We start from the raw sequence: 18,434 nt of genomic DNA on the forward strand, positions 1-18,434 counted from the left end.
GTATCTACCAGAACACAAATTTCAGAGCTGAATATACAGGTGTTTCTGTGGAGTTACTTCCAGTTAGTTTGCATGTCCTGCCAATCACAGGTATTATTTACCTTCTAAAGCAGTTATAATTACAGAAAACAACTGCCTGGTAAATTTTGACTGGTCCCTCCTCATGTTAATAATTTCACTCCTGTCAACTTCAAATAAGTAATGTTAAAAGCTACAGTGTGATGGATTTAGTGGTACTTATTAGCACAAATGTAATATAACATTTAGAACTATCTGCTCACTAGTGGATAATTACCTGCAACAATGAATGAATGTATTTTCATACACTTAGAATGAGCCCTTCATATCTACATGGTAGAGGGCCCCCTCCTGGACGCTGCCATGTTGATACGGCAGACCAAAAGAGACATACTTATTGCACCTTTTGCATTTGGCAGCAGGGTTGGAAGACTGAATAGACGGAAAATCTGTGGTTGCCCCCCAATATCCTGTCAATGAGTGGCTAGTGGAGTACAACAACTCTGAGAATCCACATTTTTATGAAATGGAGGATCATACATATCGTTTATCACAAAAAACAAGGGAGCCTGAACCCAGTCCTCAAAGAATGCTAAGGAAACAAAATCCTCACCAGTGACGCCACAATGTAATCTGCAACTTCACCACTTGATGGCATTAACTCCTACACACTGTAGCTTTAAAGTTGACATATACATATATACATATATATATACATATATATATATATATATATATATATATATATATATATATATATATATCATATTTCACAGTGGATAGAGTGTGTGCTGTGGAATCAGTTTTATTATTGTTGGATGAGCTTATGCTGCAGACTGAGGTCATCCAGCTTGATTGATGGTAAATATTACTTGGTAATCCTGATTAAATACTGCAACAGCCAGAAGCATCGATAAATGACATGGAACATAACATACTAAGCTTAAGCAAACTTCCAATAAAAAAAGTGCAAAACAAAAATGGCAAATAAGTCCAAGGAAATTTTGAACAGGATGAAAATTTTAAAAAAATTAAGTCGTCAGGTGTAGCTGCAATTGGACTCTTCTCTCAATAAGCAGACAATAACTACAATAACTTAATTTGACCAAGGCAGCGGTGAGGGGTGGGGGGGTGGAGCCTTCACCTTTCCACCTTCCAAGTAACATGCACAATACTTGTGTCCCATGAGTTCCAGCATATTGTACTGCAAAGTCTCTATGTGGATGGTTCTTTAACAAGTGACTTTCCAGAAGACAATTTGTCTGTCCTCGCCTCCTGTGATTACTGTGGTGCACAGCTCATTCATCCACATGGCTGTGACAGCACCTGTGCATGTGACAGGACATGTTAGCAAGCGTTATTATAACCTGCTGGTTTTTTTAAATGACTTCTACAAATACAAACCATAAAAAGCCATTTTTCATGTATGTGTAATTGTCTTGGGTTATCCCCTCTAAAAACAAGAATACTACCACAAATGCAAAGAAGTCTTCTACTGCTCACTTGTATTTCAGGTACATCGCAAAAAAATTACAATATCATGAAAAAGTCAAATATTTCAGAACAGTTCTATATTCTAAATGCATTACATATAACTTTATATAACTAAAATGTTTAAACCATTTTTTTATTTGAATTCAATTACAGCCTACAGTTACAAAAACATAAAATGCAGATTTACAATAAAGAAATGACAAATTTATGTTAAGTATGTTTATTTGTGCACTCAATACTTGATTGAGGGATCTTTTGAATGAATAACTGGATCAGTGTGGTGTGGCATGGAAGTGATCGGTCTGTGGTACTGCTGACGTTTCATGGAAGCCCAAGTTGCTTTGTGAGCAGCTTTTAGCTTGTCTGTATTGGTGTGTTTGGTATATTTCATGTTCCCTGTTACAGTACCCCATGGAGAATATATGAGGTATTATCTATGGGGCCAGTCAGGTACAATATTACCATGGTCAGCAAAGAAATTACTGGACTTTTTGGCACTATGTGCAGGTGTCAAGTACTGCTGGAAAAGGAAATCAGGATCTCCATAAATCTTGTCAACAGATGAAAGCATGAAGTGCTCGAAAGTCTTCAGAGATGCACCTGTATTTGTCTGTTATTAGGTAAATAAGTATTTGATACACTGTTGATTTTGCGAGTTGTCCCACCTGCAAAGAATGGAGAGGCCTGTAATTTTTATCGTAGGTACACTTCAACTGTGAGAGACAAAATCTAAAAAACAAAAACATCCAGAAAATCATTGATTTACAACCCCACTTTCAATGAAGTTGGAACGTTGTGTAAAATGTAAATAAAACAGAATACAATGATTTGCAAATCCTTTCCAAATTTCCAAATTGAATATAGGTTGAATACCTATATTCAATTGAATACACAACAAAGACAATATATTTAATGTTCAAACTGATAAACTTTATTGTTTTGTGCAAATATTTGCTCCTTTTGAAATGGATGCCTGCAACACGTTTCAAAAAAGCTGGGACAGTGGTATGTTTACCACTGTGTTACATCACCTTTCCTAACAGCACTTAGTAAGTGTTTGGGAACTGAGGACACTAATTGTTGAAGCTTTGTAGGTGGAATTCTTTCCCATTCTTGCTTGATGTACGACTTCAGTTGTTCAACAGTTCGGGGTCTCCGTTGTCATATTTTATGCTTCATAATGCGCCACACATTTTCAATGGGCGACAGGTCTGGACTGCAGGCAGGCCAGTCTAGTATCTGCACTCTTTTACTATGAAGCCACACTGTTGTAACACGTGCAGAATGTGGCTTGGCATTGTCTTGCTAAAATAGGCAGGGACGTCCCTGAAAAAGACATTGCTTGGATGGCAGCATGTGTTGCTCCAAAACCTGGATGTACCTTTCAGCATTGATGGTGCCATCACAGATGTGTAAGTTGCCCATGTCATGGGCACTAACACACCCCCCATACCATCACTATTGTAATTCATTATTATCAGGTTGTCCTAAAAGTTCCCTAAAAAGCCTTCAGTTAATTCAAAATGCTGCAGCTAGAGTACTGACGGGGACTAGAAGGAGAGAGCATATCTCACCCATATTGGCCTCTCTTCATTGGCTTCCTGTTAATTCTAGAATAGAATTTAAAATTCTTCTTCTTACTTATAAGGTTTTGAATAATCAGGTCCCATCTTATCTTAGGGACCTCGTAGTACCATATCACCCTAATAGAGCGCTTCGCTCTCAGACTGCAGGCTTACTTGTAGTTCCTAGGGTTTGTAAGAGTAGAATGGGAGGCAGAGCCTTCAGCTTTCAGGCTCCTCTCCTGTGGAACCAGCTCCCAATTCAGATCAGGGAGACAGACACCCTCTCTACTTTTAAGATTAGGCTTAAAACTTTCCTTTTTGCTAAAGCTTATAGTTAGGGCTGGATCAGGTGACCCTGAACCATCCCTTAGTTATGCTGCTATAGACGTAGACTGCTGGGGGGTTCCCATGATGCACTGTTTCTTTCTCTTTTTGCTCTGTATGCACCACTCTGCATTTAATCATTAGTGATCGATCTCTGCTCCCCTCCACAGCATGTCTTTTTCCTGGTTCTCTCCCTCAGCCCCAACCAGTCCCAGCAGAAGACTGCCCCTCCCTGAGCCTGGTTCTGCTGGAGGTTTCTTCCTGTTAAAAGGGAGTTTTTCCTTCCCACTGTAGCCAAGTGCTTGCTCATAGGGGGTCGTTTTGACCGTTGGGGTTTTACATAATTATTGTATGGCCTTGCCTTACAATATAAAGCGCCTTGGGGCAACTGTTTGTTGTGATTTGGCGCTATATAAAAAATTTGATTGATTGAATTGATTGATTGATCACAGATGCTGGCTTTTGAACTTTGCGCTGGTAACAATCTGGATGGTCTTTTTCCTCTTTTGTTCAGAGAACACAACATCTACGATTTCCAAAAACAATTTCAAATGTGGACTCATGAGACCACAGCACACTTTTCCACTTTGCGTCTGTCCATTTCAAATGAGCTCGGGCCAAGAGAAGGCAGCGGCATTTCTGGATGTTGTTGATGTATGGCTTTCACTTTGCATAGTAGAGTTTTAACTTGCACTTGTAGATGTAGCGACGAACTGTGTTAACTGACAATGGTTTTCTGAAGTGTTCCTGAGCCCACGTGGTAAGATCCTTTACACAATGATGTTGTTTTTTTATTCAGGGCCTACTGAGGGACTGAAGGTCACGGGCATTCAATGCTGGTTTTTGGCCTTGCCGCTTACATGTAGAACGTTCTCCAGATTCTCTGAATTTTCTGATTATATTATGGACTGTAGATGATGGAATCCCTAAATTCCTTGCAAGTGAACATTGAGAAACATTGTTCTTAAACTGTTGGACTATTTTTTTCATGCAGTTTTCACAAAGTGGTGATCCTCGCCCCATGTTTGCTTGTGAACGGCTGAGACTTTTGGGGATGCTCCATTTATACCCAATCATGAGTGTCCTCAGTTCCCAAACACTTAAGTCTTGTTAGAAGGAAAGGTGATGTAACACAATGGTGGACATACCACTGTCCCAGCTTTTTTGAAACGTGTTGCAGGCATCCATTTCAAAATGAATTTGCACAAAATAAAGTTTATCAGTTTGAATATTAAATATCTTGTCTTTGTGGTGTATTCAGTTGAATATAGGTTGAAGAGGATTTGCAAATCATTGTCTTCTGTTTTTTAATTTACATTTTACACAACGTCCCAGCTTCATTAGAAGTGGGGTTGTAAATCAAAAAAATACATGAATACATGGCCTGACAGGTGCAACCTCAACCATGAGAGTTGCAGAACAGAAACTCCAAAATAATTTTCAAGTCTCTCTAATGCTGCGTTTACACATAACAACGACAAGTCACGAATGCCACGAAGTACACATTCTTGGCCACTGATCACGAATGTGATGATTCGGAGCAGAGGCGTCAGGGGTCCTCAGGAACTGCTGCAACCTGTTACCACACGTTACGATTAATGGCACGTGTTGCTGCAGAATTATCAGGAACCATTACGCACGGTCAACAATAGTGTTCTGCGCTATTGCGCATAACAGCGCATCATTAAGTTCTGTCACATTGTGAACAAGGTGAATTGTCTCCACACACACACACACCCATATTCATCCAACCGAATTCAGATCTCTCCAGTTTTTCAGAAGAACTTTGTGATTGCATGCGTAGTCTGGCTCTGTGCCATGGAGTGGCACAGAGAGGAGGAGGAGGAGACGGACAGAGCCAGATGTGTGGCTTCATGCGGGTCTTGTCTCACCCATTTTCCCAAACATCAGGCACATGCAGCAGGTGGAACACCTGCAGGAGCGCGCTGAAGAGCACTGAAATGAGACTTTTAGCCGACTTGGTGTCAGCAATCAAACTAAATGCGGTGCAGCAGGGTTTAATTGTGCGTGCGCTTCTTCCTCCGCCGGACTGGAGGAGGTGCAGAGATGTCTGGCTGCACGTGAGTCTCGTTCCTCTGGTTCCTCTGGCTCAGACTCCCGCTCATCGGTTACAACAGCAGGTGGAACACCTGCAGGAGCGTCCTGAGGAGCTTCAGCAGGAACCGCGGAAAGACATTTGGAGCCGAGTTTAATTGTGCGCACGAGACAGAAAACTGATTTGTTGTGGCACGCAGTAAAATGTGACGCCGCGTTACAAGTCGTGTCAAAACTTGACAGTTTCTGTGTCACTTCGTAATAATGCGTGACAGTTAGGGCTCCAAGAACCATCACAGGAACCACTACGAACGTTGTCATGTTCTATTAAGGATCAATACTCATCAAGACGGATCAATACGTTCAGTTGCGAGCTCCACGACGTGAGACGAAATGAGGATGGTGTGTGACATTTGTGGAAGATTTTTTGACAGGCAAAAACATTCTCCACGAATATCAAGAATATCACGCACCAACACGCACTATTAAGAAACCTATTCAGATGCGTTAAGTCACATTAAGAATGTCAGGAATGTGTCACGAATGACAGAAAAATGACATTCGTAACACGTCTTGGTTATGTGTAAACGCACCTTAACATTGTACCACAAGTTACTATTTGAAAAGTAGCACTCAGATCCAGTAATAGCAAGACTGACACACCATCATCCACAGTCAGCAGCAGATCCTTCAACACTCTTTTCAATGTGGGTTCTGTGGAATGCTGCACAGTATCTGCCGGCTGCAAAGCTTCACAACGGTCACTTTCCAACAAATAAGGCAGCACTTGGTGAGTGGTCAGTTTCAGAGGAATTTAAAATAGCAAAAATAAATTAAAAATAGGTGTATACCAGAGTGTCCAGGGATCTTGTTAGTGATGCTGTTGTTGAGGAGGTCCCACAAAAGAAGGTTACCAAACTGACCCCCACACAGGACCGAGTTCCCGTCCCAACAGAAACACCTGGAGCCACACAAACAAGTTAGCCAACAAGACAAATTATTTAAGAGAGTACTCGTGCTTGTTACTAAATAGGACTTAAAAAATAAAATCTATAAATCTATAGAATGTAAATAAGTCTCTCTATATTTGTGCTGATATACAGTAGATTTAACTGCAAGACTATTAACTGCAGAACCTGTTGTGGATAACTCATGCTGTGCAAGAGAGAGTGGCCCCATGACGCTGCCATGAGGGCTACAGGCTCTCAGCTAGACGTCAGTGTAGACCTGCTGGTCGTCACGTTGTCATTTTGCATATTTAAAAGAAACCAACATGGAAATAAATAGGAGGTTCACTGGTCTTCACCTGTATCTATCAGAATTTTAAAAGCCCAGAGCTGAATATGCAGGTTTTACTGAGTTCCTGAGAGAACATTTGTGGACCCACTCACTGGATGAGTGGGTCCAGTGAGTCACTGGATTACTTCATTAAGTCCGTCACAGGGAATATCACTGGAGATGTCAAAATGCCAACAGTGGCCATGTGTCTTAAAGCAGCTCTCTCACAAGCTTAGGAACACTGGGGCCTACTTTGAAATCTTAAAATCTTCTGGGGCCTACTAAAACCCAAACCAAATCACAATTTTGATTGATATTAAAGGTTAAGATGAAGTATTTCCATACAGAAATAGCAGTTTGCATCTGAACTCTTTAAAAGAGTTCAGATGCAAGCCGCTATGTCTGTTTGTCTTAAATGGGGACAAATGAAACTGAAAATACGAATTCACAGCAGAACAATTTGGAAAATCCAGATATACATAAGCAGTCAAGTGTACTTGATCACATAAATGAAAACACAATTTCAATCTCATGGCTTTGTTTTATTACTTCAAATTACATTTTACTAACAAATATTTTGAGGTAATTTAGATTTTTGTGTGTGTGTGTGTTTTTTTATTATTTTACAAACTTAATTTATTTTTGAGGACATTTTATTATTAATTTATTTTTACTGACATCTCATGGCTCACCTACACTAATTTCTCAGCCCACACTTTGGGAATCACCACCATAAAGACTCCTCATTTAGATTATAAATTCAGACTGAGCTGCAGTGACTCTCTAACTTGCTAAAAGATTTTAAGTCAGTCAGAGTGGTTTTGATTTGTTGAAGTGAACACGTGCAGGAACAAAGTTTAGTGGCTTTAAGTAAATACTAATTTTAACTGAGTACTTCCTGCTATGTGGAAGTAGTTTTACCTCTGCTCCTCCTCAGCTTTCACCGAAGAGATCACCATCCCCGTCTGGACGTCTGTTACCTTCATGAAGCAGTCAGTACTGATGCTGAGAATGTGTCGGCTATCTGAGGATGGAAATGTCACCAAATTTAAGTCTGGTGAAGTTTATAGGCTGTGGGTTTAAAGGGTAGCTGCTGAAAACCTAATAAAAGAAGCCTGTTAACAGCTCAGTACCTAAAGTCAAAACACATTTTCCTTTACTTGCTGTAGAACACAAACCAGAATACAGCGTGGACGGTTTTACATGTACCGGGACTGAAAGCAGCTTGGTGAATGGTTCCTTTGTGACAGCAGACTTGCTGCAGTATTCCATAGCTGCTAGTGTCCCATATGGTGATGATTCCATCTTTACAACCAGATACCAGCAGCGTCCCAGCTGGACTCAAAGCAACAGTGTTGACCTGGACATGGATAACAAACGAGGTAAGAAAACACAAACTGCTGACAGTTCAAATCCTTTAACCACTGAGCATTTTTACAGTCATGTCTAAGTGTCTGGACAGTGACAATTTTGTAATGTCTCTACACACCACCACAATGCAGTTTTGGGTTGAAACAAAACTCTGTACGTACTTGTACTGTAGACTGTTGGCTTCAATTCAAGAGGTTTAACAAAATTATCACATCAGTTGTTTAGGAATTACAATAATTTATAAGCATAGTACCTCCATTTTCAGTGCCTATAACTAATTGGAAAAGCCAAATATGAATACAAATCATCACTTTTATAGATTATTATATGGTATGTGATTTTGCCAACTTCTGATTGGCCCATTCGCCACTTTCTGAGCTGTACCACATGCCAAGTTGACCGCTGGTGGAGCTGAGTTGACCACTGGTGGAGCCGAGTACACCTCACATGCAGCGTAGCGCTAGCCAATCAAGCGACGCCTTCTATCGACAACGACCAATCAGATAACGCGATACAACACCTACTTTGGCCCGCTTCAAGTTGCGTTGTATGTCGTCATGACGACGCTGTGTATACAATACAGTAAAAACTAAGGGCACAGAAAAAAATAAAAAACGCTGCTGGCTGCAGCTGCTGCTCCTCAGTCTTCTCTCACAAATGTGTTTAAATACAGTCCATAAAAGTCCAGCTCACAGACTGATTGCCAGAGACAGGACATGTCAACGTTTAGTTAAAAAGTCCGGACACTCCAGTCCACTCACGGATGATTTGTTCGTGCACACACATGTGAACAATTCCAAGAAAAAAAAAAGGCTGCCTGCGCTCCTTGCTCTCCGCAAACTCTCTCATCACTGTGTTAAAGAAAGGACATAAGTCCTACTCACAGACTGATTGCCAGAGACAGGACATGTCCACATCAACTATATCTCCAGACATCTCCACATTTACTCACAGACGGTTCATTCGCATGCATGCGCACACGCCATCTCGCGCGCGCATCTTGCGGTCAAAGATAAACTATAACAGAACTCAGAGCGCAGACCTGCAGCTCAGCACAAGAACAAATATAAAGTAGAAGATAAATCAGAGTGCACAGCCTGTCTGCAGCACGCACCTGACGCAGACGTTCCTGCGTCGTCATGACACCACAGGAAGCTTGGGGCAGCCCTGGTGTGAAAGGGGCTTTAGAGATTGTGCTCATGAAGTATTTTGGACCTGTTGGTGCAGTATGAGAGTAATAATAAAGAGTTGAAACTTGAGATTGATTTTTCAGTTTTAGTATGTTTGACAAACTCCCAATTTTCTTGTTTACCATATAATAAAACAGTTATACACCTCATCAAAAGTCTATAATTGTATAAAGTTGTCATTAGACAACTCAATCGATGGATACATGAATATTTACAAGTCAATATCTCTGACAATATGAAGAAGTTAAAGGATTGTGCGGATGTATGACTGATGAAACATGAAATGGGGCAACATTTGCCTGTGGCATTACTAGGATTTTAAAACAACAAAACCAGCCAAATCCAGGCTCAAGTCTCCTATGCTGCTCCTGGCAAACTTTGGCTGAAATTTTCAGAAAACCCTTCTCTGTTGTACTGTATAACTGGTGTTGGAACAGACTAATGATTTACTTTGCACTTTCTCCAGTCACAGCCAAAGATGTCTGTAGGTCCTTCAGAGTTGTATGGATGTCTTGGAGGTTTCCCTCACCCGTCTCCTTGTGCTGTCACTCAGTGACATACTCAGTGACTTAGAAACCTTCATTTATGTATTTCCTTACTTGTCTAAAGAAAACTGTGACTAGTATTTCACATAAGTGAAGGAAAATGAAGCGACAAAAAGGAACATTTTGAGATAGGTTCAGCTAATTACTTTAAAATAATATTATATGTTTTAATTACTTTCAAATTTTTCTCTCCAAAATGTCGCAATCCTTAATCATGGTTGTACTAAACCCCAGCATCATGATAAGAATGTTTCTGTGTTCACTGTAGGCAGTTGTACTGTTTCACCTTGTACCATGTTTCATGGACTGCACCTTGATCACTTGTCTCAGGAAATTCAATGCAAAGTGCATATTTTCAGTGCTATATTTATAGGCATATTCGTCATCAGTTAGGGGCAAAATAAATAAATAAATAAATCAAGCATCCACCAAACAGTTAATATTGTTACTCACTCCGGCATCATGTTCTAACTCAGCCAGCAGCTCAAAATGGGATCTCCTGTGACTGGATTTACCATCAGAAGAACACTGCCACACCTGGGACAAAAAAAAAAAGAAAAAAAAAAAGCCATGTTGTTGCCTTTTATGGCCAAATAACTTGTGGAACAATTACAATACATCTTAAATGCATACTGATTCATGCTGTAGCATACTGTAAATGTTGTAGCATCACCTTAGTCCAACAGATTAGTTTTTGTCTTCCAGTTTTACCTTGACAGTGGAATCCCAGGATGCTGTGTAAAGCCGCTCGTCAAACCAACACATCTCGCTCACAGCGTCATCGTGGCCCATCAGTGTGTCCTGCCGTCTGCCGTACGGGACCGAGTAAAAGTAACTGCAGAAGCGCAACACCGAGGTCACGAAAATGGTGTGGCAGTCTGAGAACCAGACCAACTGTGTCAACATATACTAAAAAAGAAATGCTAGATTTATGAAAGATTAATCCTTTAAGTCATTTACCAGATTCTAAAGTGTGACGTTTGCTCTTTTGTAAAAGTAAATGAAATACAGCTCTCTGTTTGCAACTGAACAAAAATGTAACTTGAATATAAAGATAAGCAGAAATATAACTGAATCATAGAAATGATAAATAATGTAAGTGATTTCTTTCACAACACGTACATATTGTTATCCCATGAAGAACAAACCACAGTTTTTCCATCTGGCAGCATCAAACATGATGATAATGCCTGAAAAACATCCAATAGTTGAGATTTCATCTAAGAGTGAAATTATAAAATAAGAAGACACAAAGAAGAAACATGAATTAAATGGTTAAAAAAAAAAAAACATACCATGTTTGAGAAGGACATGCTTCTCTGAAAATCCTTCAGTTCTTTGGAAAACATTTTAAGGGTCGAGTCTAAAAATGAAGAGGTACAGTTAGGATGTGTTACAATCAACATCATCCCAGTCTAAAAACACAATGAACTGATGCTGTACTGGAAAAATACAGTCGTTACACTTTGAACTCATCCATACTTTGCACATTTTGCTACAGCTACAAACCTGCATTACCATTTTGTACAAATGATTGGGAATTCTGGGCAAATTATGCTTAACTTTTTATTAGATCACATCAAACAATATTTTCAGCCTTCTTTCTACAAAATATTGGAAGGTTCTATAAGATCTAAATGAAATAAGAACACTGGGTCATACTCTTGAAGTTTCTTACTGACTACACTACTGGTGCACTACTACTTAGTGCACCAAAACAACCTTGATCTGGCATATACATAAAAATTTGAATTAAAAAAAGAAAAATAGAAAAGAAAACTCAATTAAATTGGAGATGATATATATATATATATATATATATATATTTTAAATATAAAAACCCATACCCTAAATCCAGAAAAATAAAATTTTTATACTGAATTCTAAAATGTGCAAAAACTTGACAAACGTGCACTGTATGTCATACACATCAGCAATGCTAAATTTCCCCTTCCAATGTGTTTTTACTGTGAATAAAATGGATTGATATTCTTGATACACAATTTAGTATTTGCAGCATTACCACTAGATGGCAGAAGTAGCAGCTCCACAGAGCTGTGACCTTTGCCTTGATTGAAGTTCAACAGTCTATCAGATAGTGGTTTTGAAAATGGAGAAAAGTAAACAGACATCTCCACACACTGTGATAAAGTGAACCTCAGAAAGGACAGAGCAAGAAGATTTCAGCTAACCTTGCATTTATTACACAGACACACACGTGGCAAAATGAGCAAAAAAGATGTTCTGCAGACCTTGGGAAGTGGAGAAAATAGCTGTTGCATCTCGGTTCACAGTGATGCCCGTCACGGCCCTGTACAATCACAACAACAACTTGGTTACCTCAAAATGTAAATGCAAAAATTTCCACATCAGAATGAAGTAAGAAAAAACAAATGTGAAGAGCAAACTTTTTCTCTATAATTTTCTAAAGGTGGAGGACATTCTGATGGCAGCTACCTGGACTCGGCTGTTCATCTTCTACAAGTATCTCTAACAGATCTTAATGTACGAGGTCTGTCAAAGTAACGGTGCTTTTAATTTTTTTTTTAAACTATATGGATCTGAGTCATATGTTTTTACGTCAGACAAGCTCGAACCCTCGTGCTCATGCGTGAGTTTTTCCAAGTTTCAACAAGGGATTTTGTCATGGAAAGACGCACGGAGGCTTCGTGCGTAATGACCGATTCGCTGTTTGAGCGAGACAAAGGAACACCTCCGTTTCGGTGTGTCAGAGGACAAGTTAGGACAAGCCCAGCTCTCCACAATTTCTCTGATACTTACTGGACTGGTAAGCATTGAAAGCCGAGATAGGCATGTCCCAACTTGTCCCATGACACCATGAATCGGTCGTTACGCACGAAGCCTCCGCGCGGCTTTCCATGACAAAATCTCTTGTTAAAAGTGAAATCTGCCGGAAAATGGCTGATGTCCAGCTCTTGTGATAACCAGAGAAAGTGCACACAACGGTCTCATATCCACAGAGTCATCAGCTTAGAAATGATCTGGCGTTTTCTGCCTCGTCGTCGCAGCTCGGAGCGGCGAGCGTCCTTAAAGCCGTCCTTAAAGCTGTAGTAACAGTCTTATTCTCTGTGAAGCCCGTAAAATTTTCACCGAAAGCCAGATAAATTTTTCAAATGGTTTCCAGATGCCAGTCTCTAACAGCTTCTGAAAAACTTCTGATGGGAAAAAAGTCCAAATCATTCCGCCATTTCCAGACAATGAAAATCCGACAAGGGGGCGGGACCACTCCTTCCACAAGGCGTGCTCACAGGCGAATGATGTCACCGACAGGCGTGGAAAAACTCACGCATGCGCACGAGGGTTCAAGCTTGTCTGACGTAAAAACATATGAATGAAATCCATATAGTTTTTAAAAAAATAAAAAGGACCGTTATTTTATTGACAGACCTTGTACTTACCAGCATGAAGCTGCAACAGCTGCCTGCATGCAATTCAGTTGTTTCTTATGTTACATACTTGTACATGGACTAGATATATGAGGTCTATTAGATAATAAACCGACCCTTTTATTTATTTTTTGTTTAACTATATGGATTTGGATGACGTGCGATTACACCAATCATGCTTGAACCCTCGTGCGCATGCATGAGTTTTTTCACGCGTCGGTGACATCATTTCCCTGTGGGCAGGCCTTGAGTGAGATGTGGTCCCGCCCTCTCGGCTGAATTCCTTTGTTTCACACGCTGCTCGAGATGGCGCGCGTTGCTTTATCAAAATTTTTTCTGGACCTGTGAGGAATATCCGAGTGGACACTATTCAAGAAATTAAGCTGGTTTTCGTTGAAAAGTTTAACGGCTGATGAGAGATTATGGGGTGTTTCTGTCGGTGTAAGGACTTCCCACGGAGCGGGACGTCGTGCAGCGCTTCCAGGCGCCGTCGTCGGCCTGTTTCGACCTGAAAACATCCTAATTTAAGGCTTAATTCATCCAGGACGTCGTGAGAGAACAGAGAAGATTCAGAAGAGGCCAGCATGAGGACTTTATGCGGACATTCCACTGTTTAAGGACATTTTTAATGAAAGACGTGCGCGCAAATTCGCCGAGTCGTTTCCGTGACGACTCGGCAAATCTGTGTGCGCCGCGACAGGAAAAACACCTCCGTGTTGAAAACCATTTGTAAAATTCAGGCGGCTTTGATGGCTTTCAATAAGTGAGTAACTGAGAAATTGCTTAACAGCTTGGGCATGTTCCAACTTGCCCGTTAAGGTTTCCAACTGAGGTGTTTTTCCTGTCGCGACCCCCCGCGGTCGGGTCCGGCCCGATATGCGACTCTGCCCGCACGTTCTTTCATTACAAAATAACAATAACAAAATAACAATGGAATGTCCGAATAAACTCCTCATGCCAACTTCTTCTGAAAGTTCTCTGTTCTCTGACGACTTACTGGGTCAACAGAGCCTGAAATGTGGATGTTTTCAACTTGAAACGGTGAGATGCTGCCGCCTCGAAGCGCAGATCGCCGTCAGGCGCCGTGGGCCGTCCTTACGGCGACAATACCAGACCAAAATCTCTCATCAGCCGTTAAAATTTTTACCGAAAACCAGCTGAATTTATCGAATGGTGTCCACTCAGTTGTGCCTTACAGTTTTGAAAAAATTTTGATCAAACAAAGCAGCAGTCTCTGAGCCATTCCTAAACAATGAAAAAAAAAAACGACGAGAGGGTGGGCGACTTCTCACTCAAAGACTGCCCACAGGTGAATGACGTAACCGACAGGCGTGAAAAAACTCTCGCATGCCCACGAGGGTTCAAGCATGTCTGATGTAATCACACATGATTCAAATCCATATGGTTTTTGAAAAAAATAATAAGGTCGGATACTTTTCTAATAGACCTCGTATACTGCAATATTTAAAAGGTCTGATAAAATGTTTGGGTTCAGTATGTAGTAAGTTTGCCCATCTCCAGTTGATTCCAAGGAACTAAGCTTTCAACCACTGTGAGGTTAAACGCCTATTGTCGCATATACGACATGTATGCTACAATATTTGACTCAAATATGCAACATACCAAATTGACCGGTATGCCTGTTGTCGCAAATTTGCAACATACCATTATTATTATTATAACATTATAACATAAATTATTACCAAAATACCAAAATTACTATTTATTTTTTGTGCAAAAGTGTAATTAATAATCTCAACATTATTTACCATCTACTTAAAGGCAAAACACACACAAAACATTTTTTTATATACAGCTATAGAAATTCAGGCGTTAAGGGGTTAAAAAGTGGCCAAATGCAACAGGTTACTAATTTCACACCAAGGGTGTTAAATATACACACAATAGCACAAAGCACATATGGTGTACTGAATACTGTATAATGACCAGGCCAGTGGGGAGCTGCTACAAAAAGGCAATATTCAGAAACCTTGAATGAACAAGACGTCAGTATAAAGAAAAGGTATTTGGAATAGCAAGAATTATTATGTTTTCTTTTTTTCATTTTATTTATGTTTATTTATTTTACAAGTCCAATTCCAATGAAGTTGGGATGTTGTGTGAAATGTAAATAAAAACACAATACAATGATTTGCAAATCCTCTTCAACCTATTATACCTATACCTAATTGAATACACCACAAAGACAAGATATTTAATGTTCAAACCTATAGACTTTTTAGTTTTTGTGCAATTATTTGCTCATTTTGAAATGGATGCCTGCAACACATTTCAAAAAAGCTGGGGCACGGGCAACAAAAGACTGGGAAAGTTAATGAATGCTCAAAGAACACCTGTTTGGAACATTCCACAGGTGAACAGGTTAATTGGAAAGAGGTGAGTGTCATAATTGGGTATAAAAGGAGCATCCCCAAAAGGCTCAGCCGTTGACAAGCAAAAATGGGGTGAGGATCACCACTTTGTGAACAACTGTGTGAAAAAAATAGTCCAACAGTTTAAGAACAATGTTTCTCAACGTTCAGTTGTAAAGAATTTAGGGATTCCATCATCTACACTCCATAATATAATCAGAAGATTCAGAGAATCTGGAGAACTTTCTACACGTAAGCAGCACGACTGAAAACCAACATTGAATGCCCATGACCTTCGATCCCTCAGGCGGCACTGCATTAAAAACTGACATCATTGTGTAAAGGATATTACCGCCTGGGCTCAGGAACACTTCAGAAAACCATTGTCAGTTAACACAGTTCGTCGCTACATCTACAAGTGCAAGTTAAAATTCTACCATGCAAAATGAAAGCCATACATCAACAACATCCAGAAACGCCGCCGTCTTCTGTGGGCCCGAGCTCTTGGGAAATGGACAGACGCAAAGTGGAAAAGTGTGCTGTGGTCTGATGATTGCAGTGGTTCACATTTCAAATTGTTTTTGGAAATCATGGACATCGTGTCCTCCAGACAAAAGAGGAAAAAAGACCATCCAGATTGTTACCAGCGCAAAGTTCAAAAGCCAGCATCTGTGATGGTATGGGGGTGTGTTAGTGCCCATGGCATGGGCAACTTACACATCTGTGATGACACCATCAATGCTAAAAGGTACATCCAGGTTTTGAAGCAACACATGCTGCCATCCAAGCAACGTCTTTTTCAGAGACGTCCCTGCTTATTTCAGCAAGACAATGCCAAGCCACATTCTGCACGTGTTACAACAGTGTGGCTTCATAGTAAAAGAATGCAGGTACTAGACTGGCCTGTCTGCAGTCCAGACCTGTCACCCACTGAAAATGTGTGGTGCATTATGAAGCGCAAAATATGACAATGGAGACCCTGGACTGTTGAACAACTGAAGTCGTACATCAAGCAAGAATGGGAAAGAATTCCACCTACAAAGCTTCAACAATTAGTGTCCTCAGTTCCCAAAGGCTTACTGAGTGTTGTTAGAAGGAAAGGTGATGTAACACAGTGGTAAACATACCACTGTCCCAGCTTTTTTGAAACGTGTTGCAGGCATCCATTTCAAAATGAGCAAATATTTGTACAAAAACAATAAAGTTTATCAGTTTGAACATTAAATATCTCGTCTTTGTGGTGTATTCAAGTGAATATAGGCTGAAGAGGATTTGCAAATCATCGTATTCTGTTTTTATTTATATTTTACACAACATCTCAGCTTCATTGGAAATGGGGTTGTAGTCATGAGGATTAAGTTTCTCTGTGATTTTGTCTTTTGTCACAACGCAGCTAATGTTCTATCATTTTGTTAAACAAAAAAACAACAACGAAAAACCCCCGAAATGTTGGGAATGGAATTGGCCAGTGGTCACATACTAGTTCTGTGACCACGAGGGAATATCAATGCATGTCTTGCAATTTTCTCAATGTTTCAAAATAAAAATTTTGGAAAGAAAAAAAAAAAAGAAGCAAGTAATGATGTGGTATTATTAATGTGTGAATACTGTCAGTTCAATTAAATTGCAGTCATGTGATTTTATAATGAATATAATACATGGTCCAATAACAATTTAGTGGCTACAAAACTGTGAGCTGTCCAGTGACCTTATGTCCTAACACAGTATGAAGAAATTCCCTGTATTCACTCTGGATACTTTCTGACTTACTCTTTGTGGATTTTGTGGCCGGAGACGATTTTAAGATTTCCCATGTTTGTCCAGCCTAACTTCCTGCTCTCCTCTGTCAAGTCTTCAAAAGATTCCTCACTCGGTGAAGCTGCAAAACAAAAGAGGCTATGTACTTTTGGAATGTAGACAACCCGCAAAACAGTCTCCCACAATCCAAGTTAGTGGATGTTGCTGATGGCAAAGTAAGCACTGAAAACATATCATTAACAATTCTTCATAAACACTGGAACAAACTAAGCTGCTATCAAACCTGGTCAAGTTCAGCCTTACTTTGTGTTGAACTGTTTATTTCTCCAAGAAGCTCCCGCCTGGCCACATTTGGTGGGAAGTCCTCCTGAGCAGGCACACCACTCGGCAAAAATCTTTTTCTTTCTTTTTTTAAATAAACACAGATCACGGGATTCCCACTCATGTCGACCCTGCCCTCCCCTGGTTCATAACTGCCCAACGCAACTTGATATAACTCTGAACAAAACTGGTGTGCACTCTATCCTGAACTCTTAATATCTCAAGGTAATTCTTTGAGTGCTCAGCAGGTAAACTGGATGCCGAGTTGTTCCGAGCCTGCACAGAGTTTCTTTGAGCCAAGCAGAAAGCAGCCGAGGTGGGCAGGTGTCCAGCCAAGCTCATATAAATTTTGAATGGGTTAAAAGCTGGCACAGGTTTAACCAACCTATCTCAAACTGTGTGACCTATGCCGATGCAGCATGCTAGTTTTTTGGGGAAAAATGTTCAGGGGCTCGGCTGGACCGCCACCTTGTGGTGGCCTAGAGTAAGCTCAGAACAACTTTGTGTCAGATTTTCAAGCAGAGCATACAAGGAATTACCCCAAAATACCAAGGGTTGAGCACAGAGTGTACACCAACATCATTTGGAGTTACCGGTACATCACGTATTCCTGGGCGTGTCTCGAGTCATCTTGAGCCGAATGCAGGCAGGTGGCTGGGACTCCTCTAAGCTCAGGTTTTTTCCCCACTTTTGCCAAGTACTGTGGATTCAGTATCAAATGTGGTCATGCAAAGAG

At 40.4% G+C, this 18,434-nt stretch overlaps 1 protein-coding gene across 1 annotated transcript in view; it reads right to left on the bottom strand.

Moving 5' to 3' along the window:
- Positions 1–1,199: 1,199 nt before the first annotated feature.
- The window catches only part of nsmaf (neutral sphingomyelinase (N-SMase) activation associated factor), a 75,426-nt gene continuing 58,191 nt past the window's right edge, over positions 1,200–18,434 (bottom strand). The window contains exons 22-31 of the mRNA XM_034166927.1: positions 17,390–17,498; positions 12,093–12,151; positions 11,136–11,203; positions 10,963–11,030; positions 10,552–10,675; positions 10,294–10,377; positions 7,944–8,094; positions 7,656–7,758; positions 6,308–6,417; positions 1,200–1,344 (exon numbers count right to left, since the gene is read on the bottom strand). Coding sequence (XP_034022818.1) covers positions 1,250–1,344; positions 6,308–6,417; positions 7,656–7,758; positions 7,944–8,094; positions 10,294–10,377; positions 10,552–10,675; positions 10,963–11,030; positions 11,136–11,203; positions 12,093–12,151; positions 17,390–17,498 — 971 coding nt within the window. The 3' untranslated portion in view covers positions 1,200–1,249. The remainder of the gene's footprint in view (positions 1,345–6,307; positions 6,418–7,655; positions 7,759–7,943; positions 8,095–10,293; positions 10,378–10,551; positions 10,676–10,962; positions 11,031–11,135; positions 11,204–12,092; positions 12,152–17,389; positions 17,499–18,434) is intronic.

The sequence above is a fragment of the Thalassophryne amazonica genome, chromosome 1 (genome assembly GCF_902500255.1).
Source record: "Thalassophryne amazonica chromosome 1, fThaAma1.1, whole genome shotgun sequence".
Classification (NCBI taxonomy): Eukaryota; Metazoa; Chordata; class Actinopteri; order Batrachoidiformes; family Batrachoididae; genus Thalassophryne; species Thalassophryne amazonica.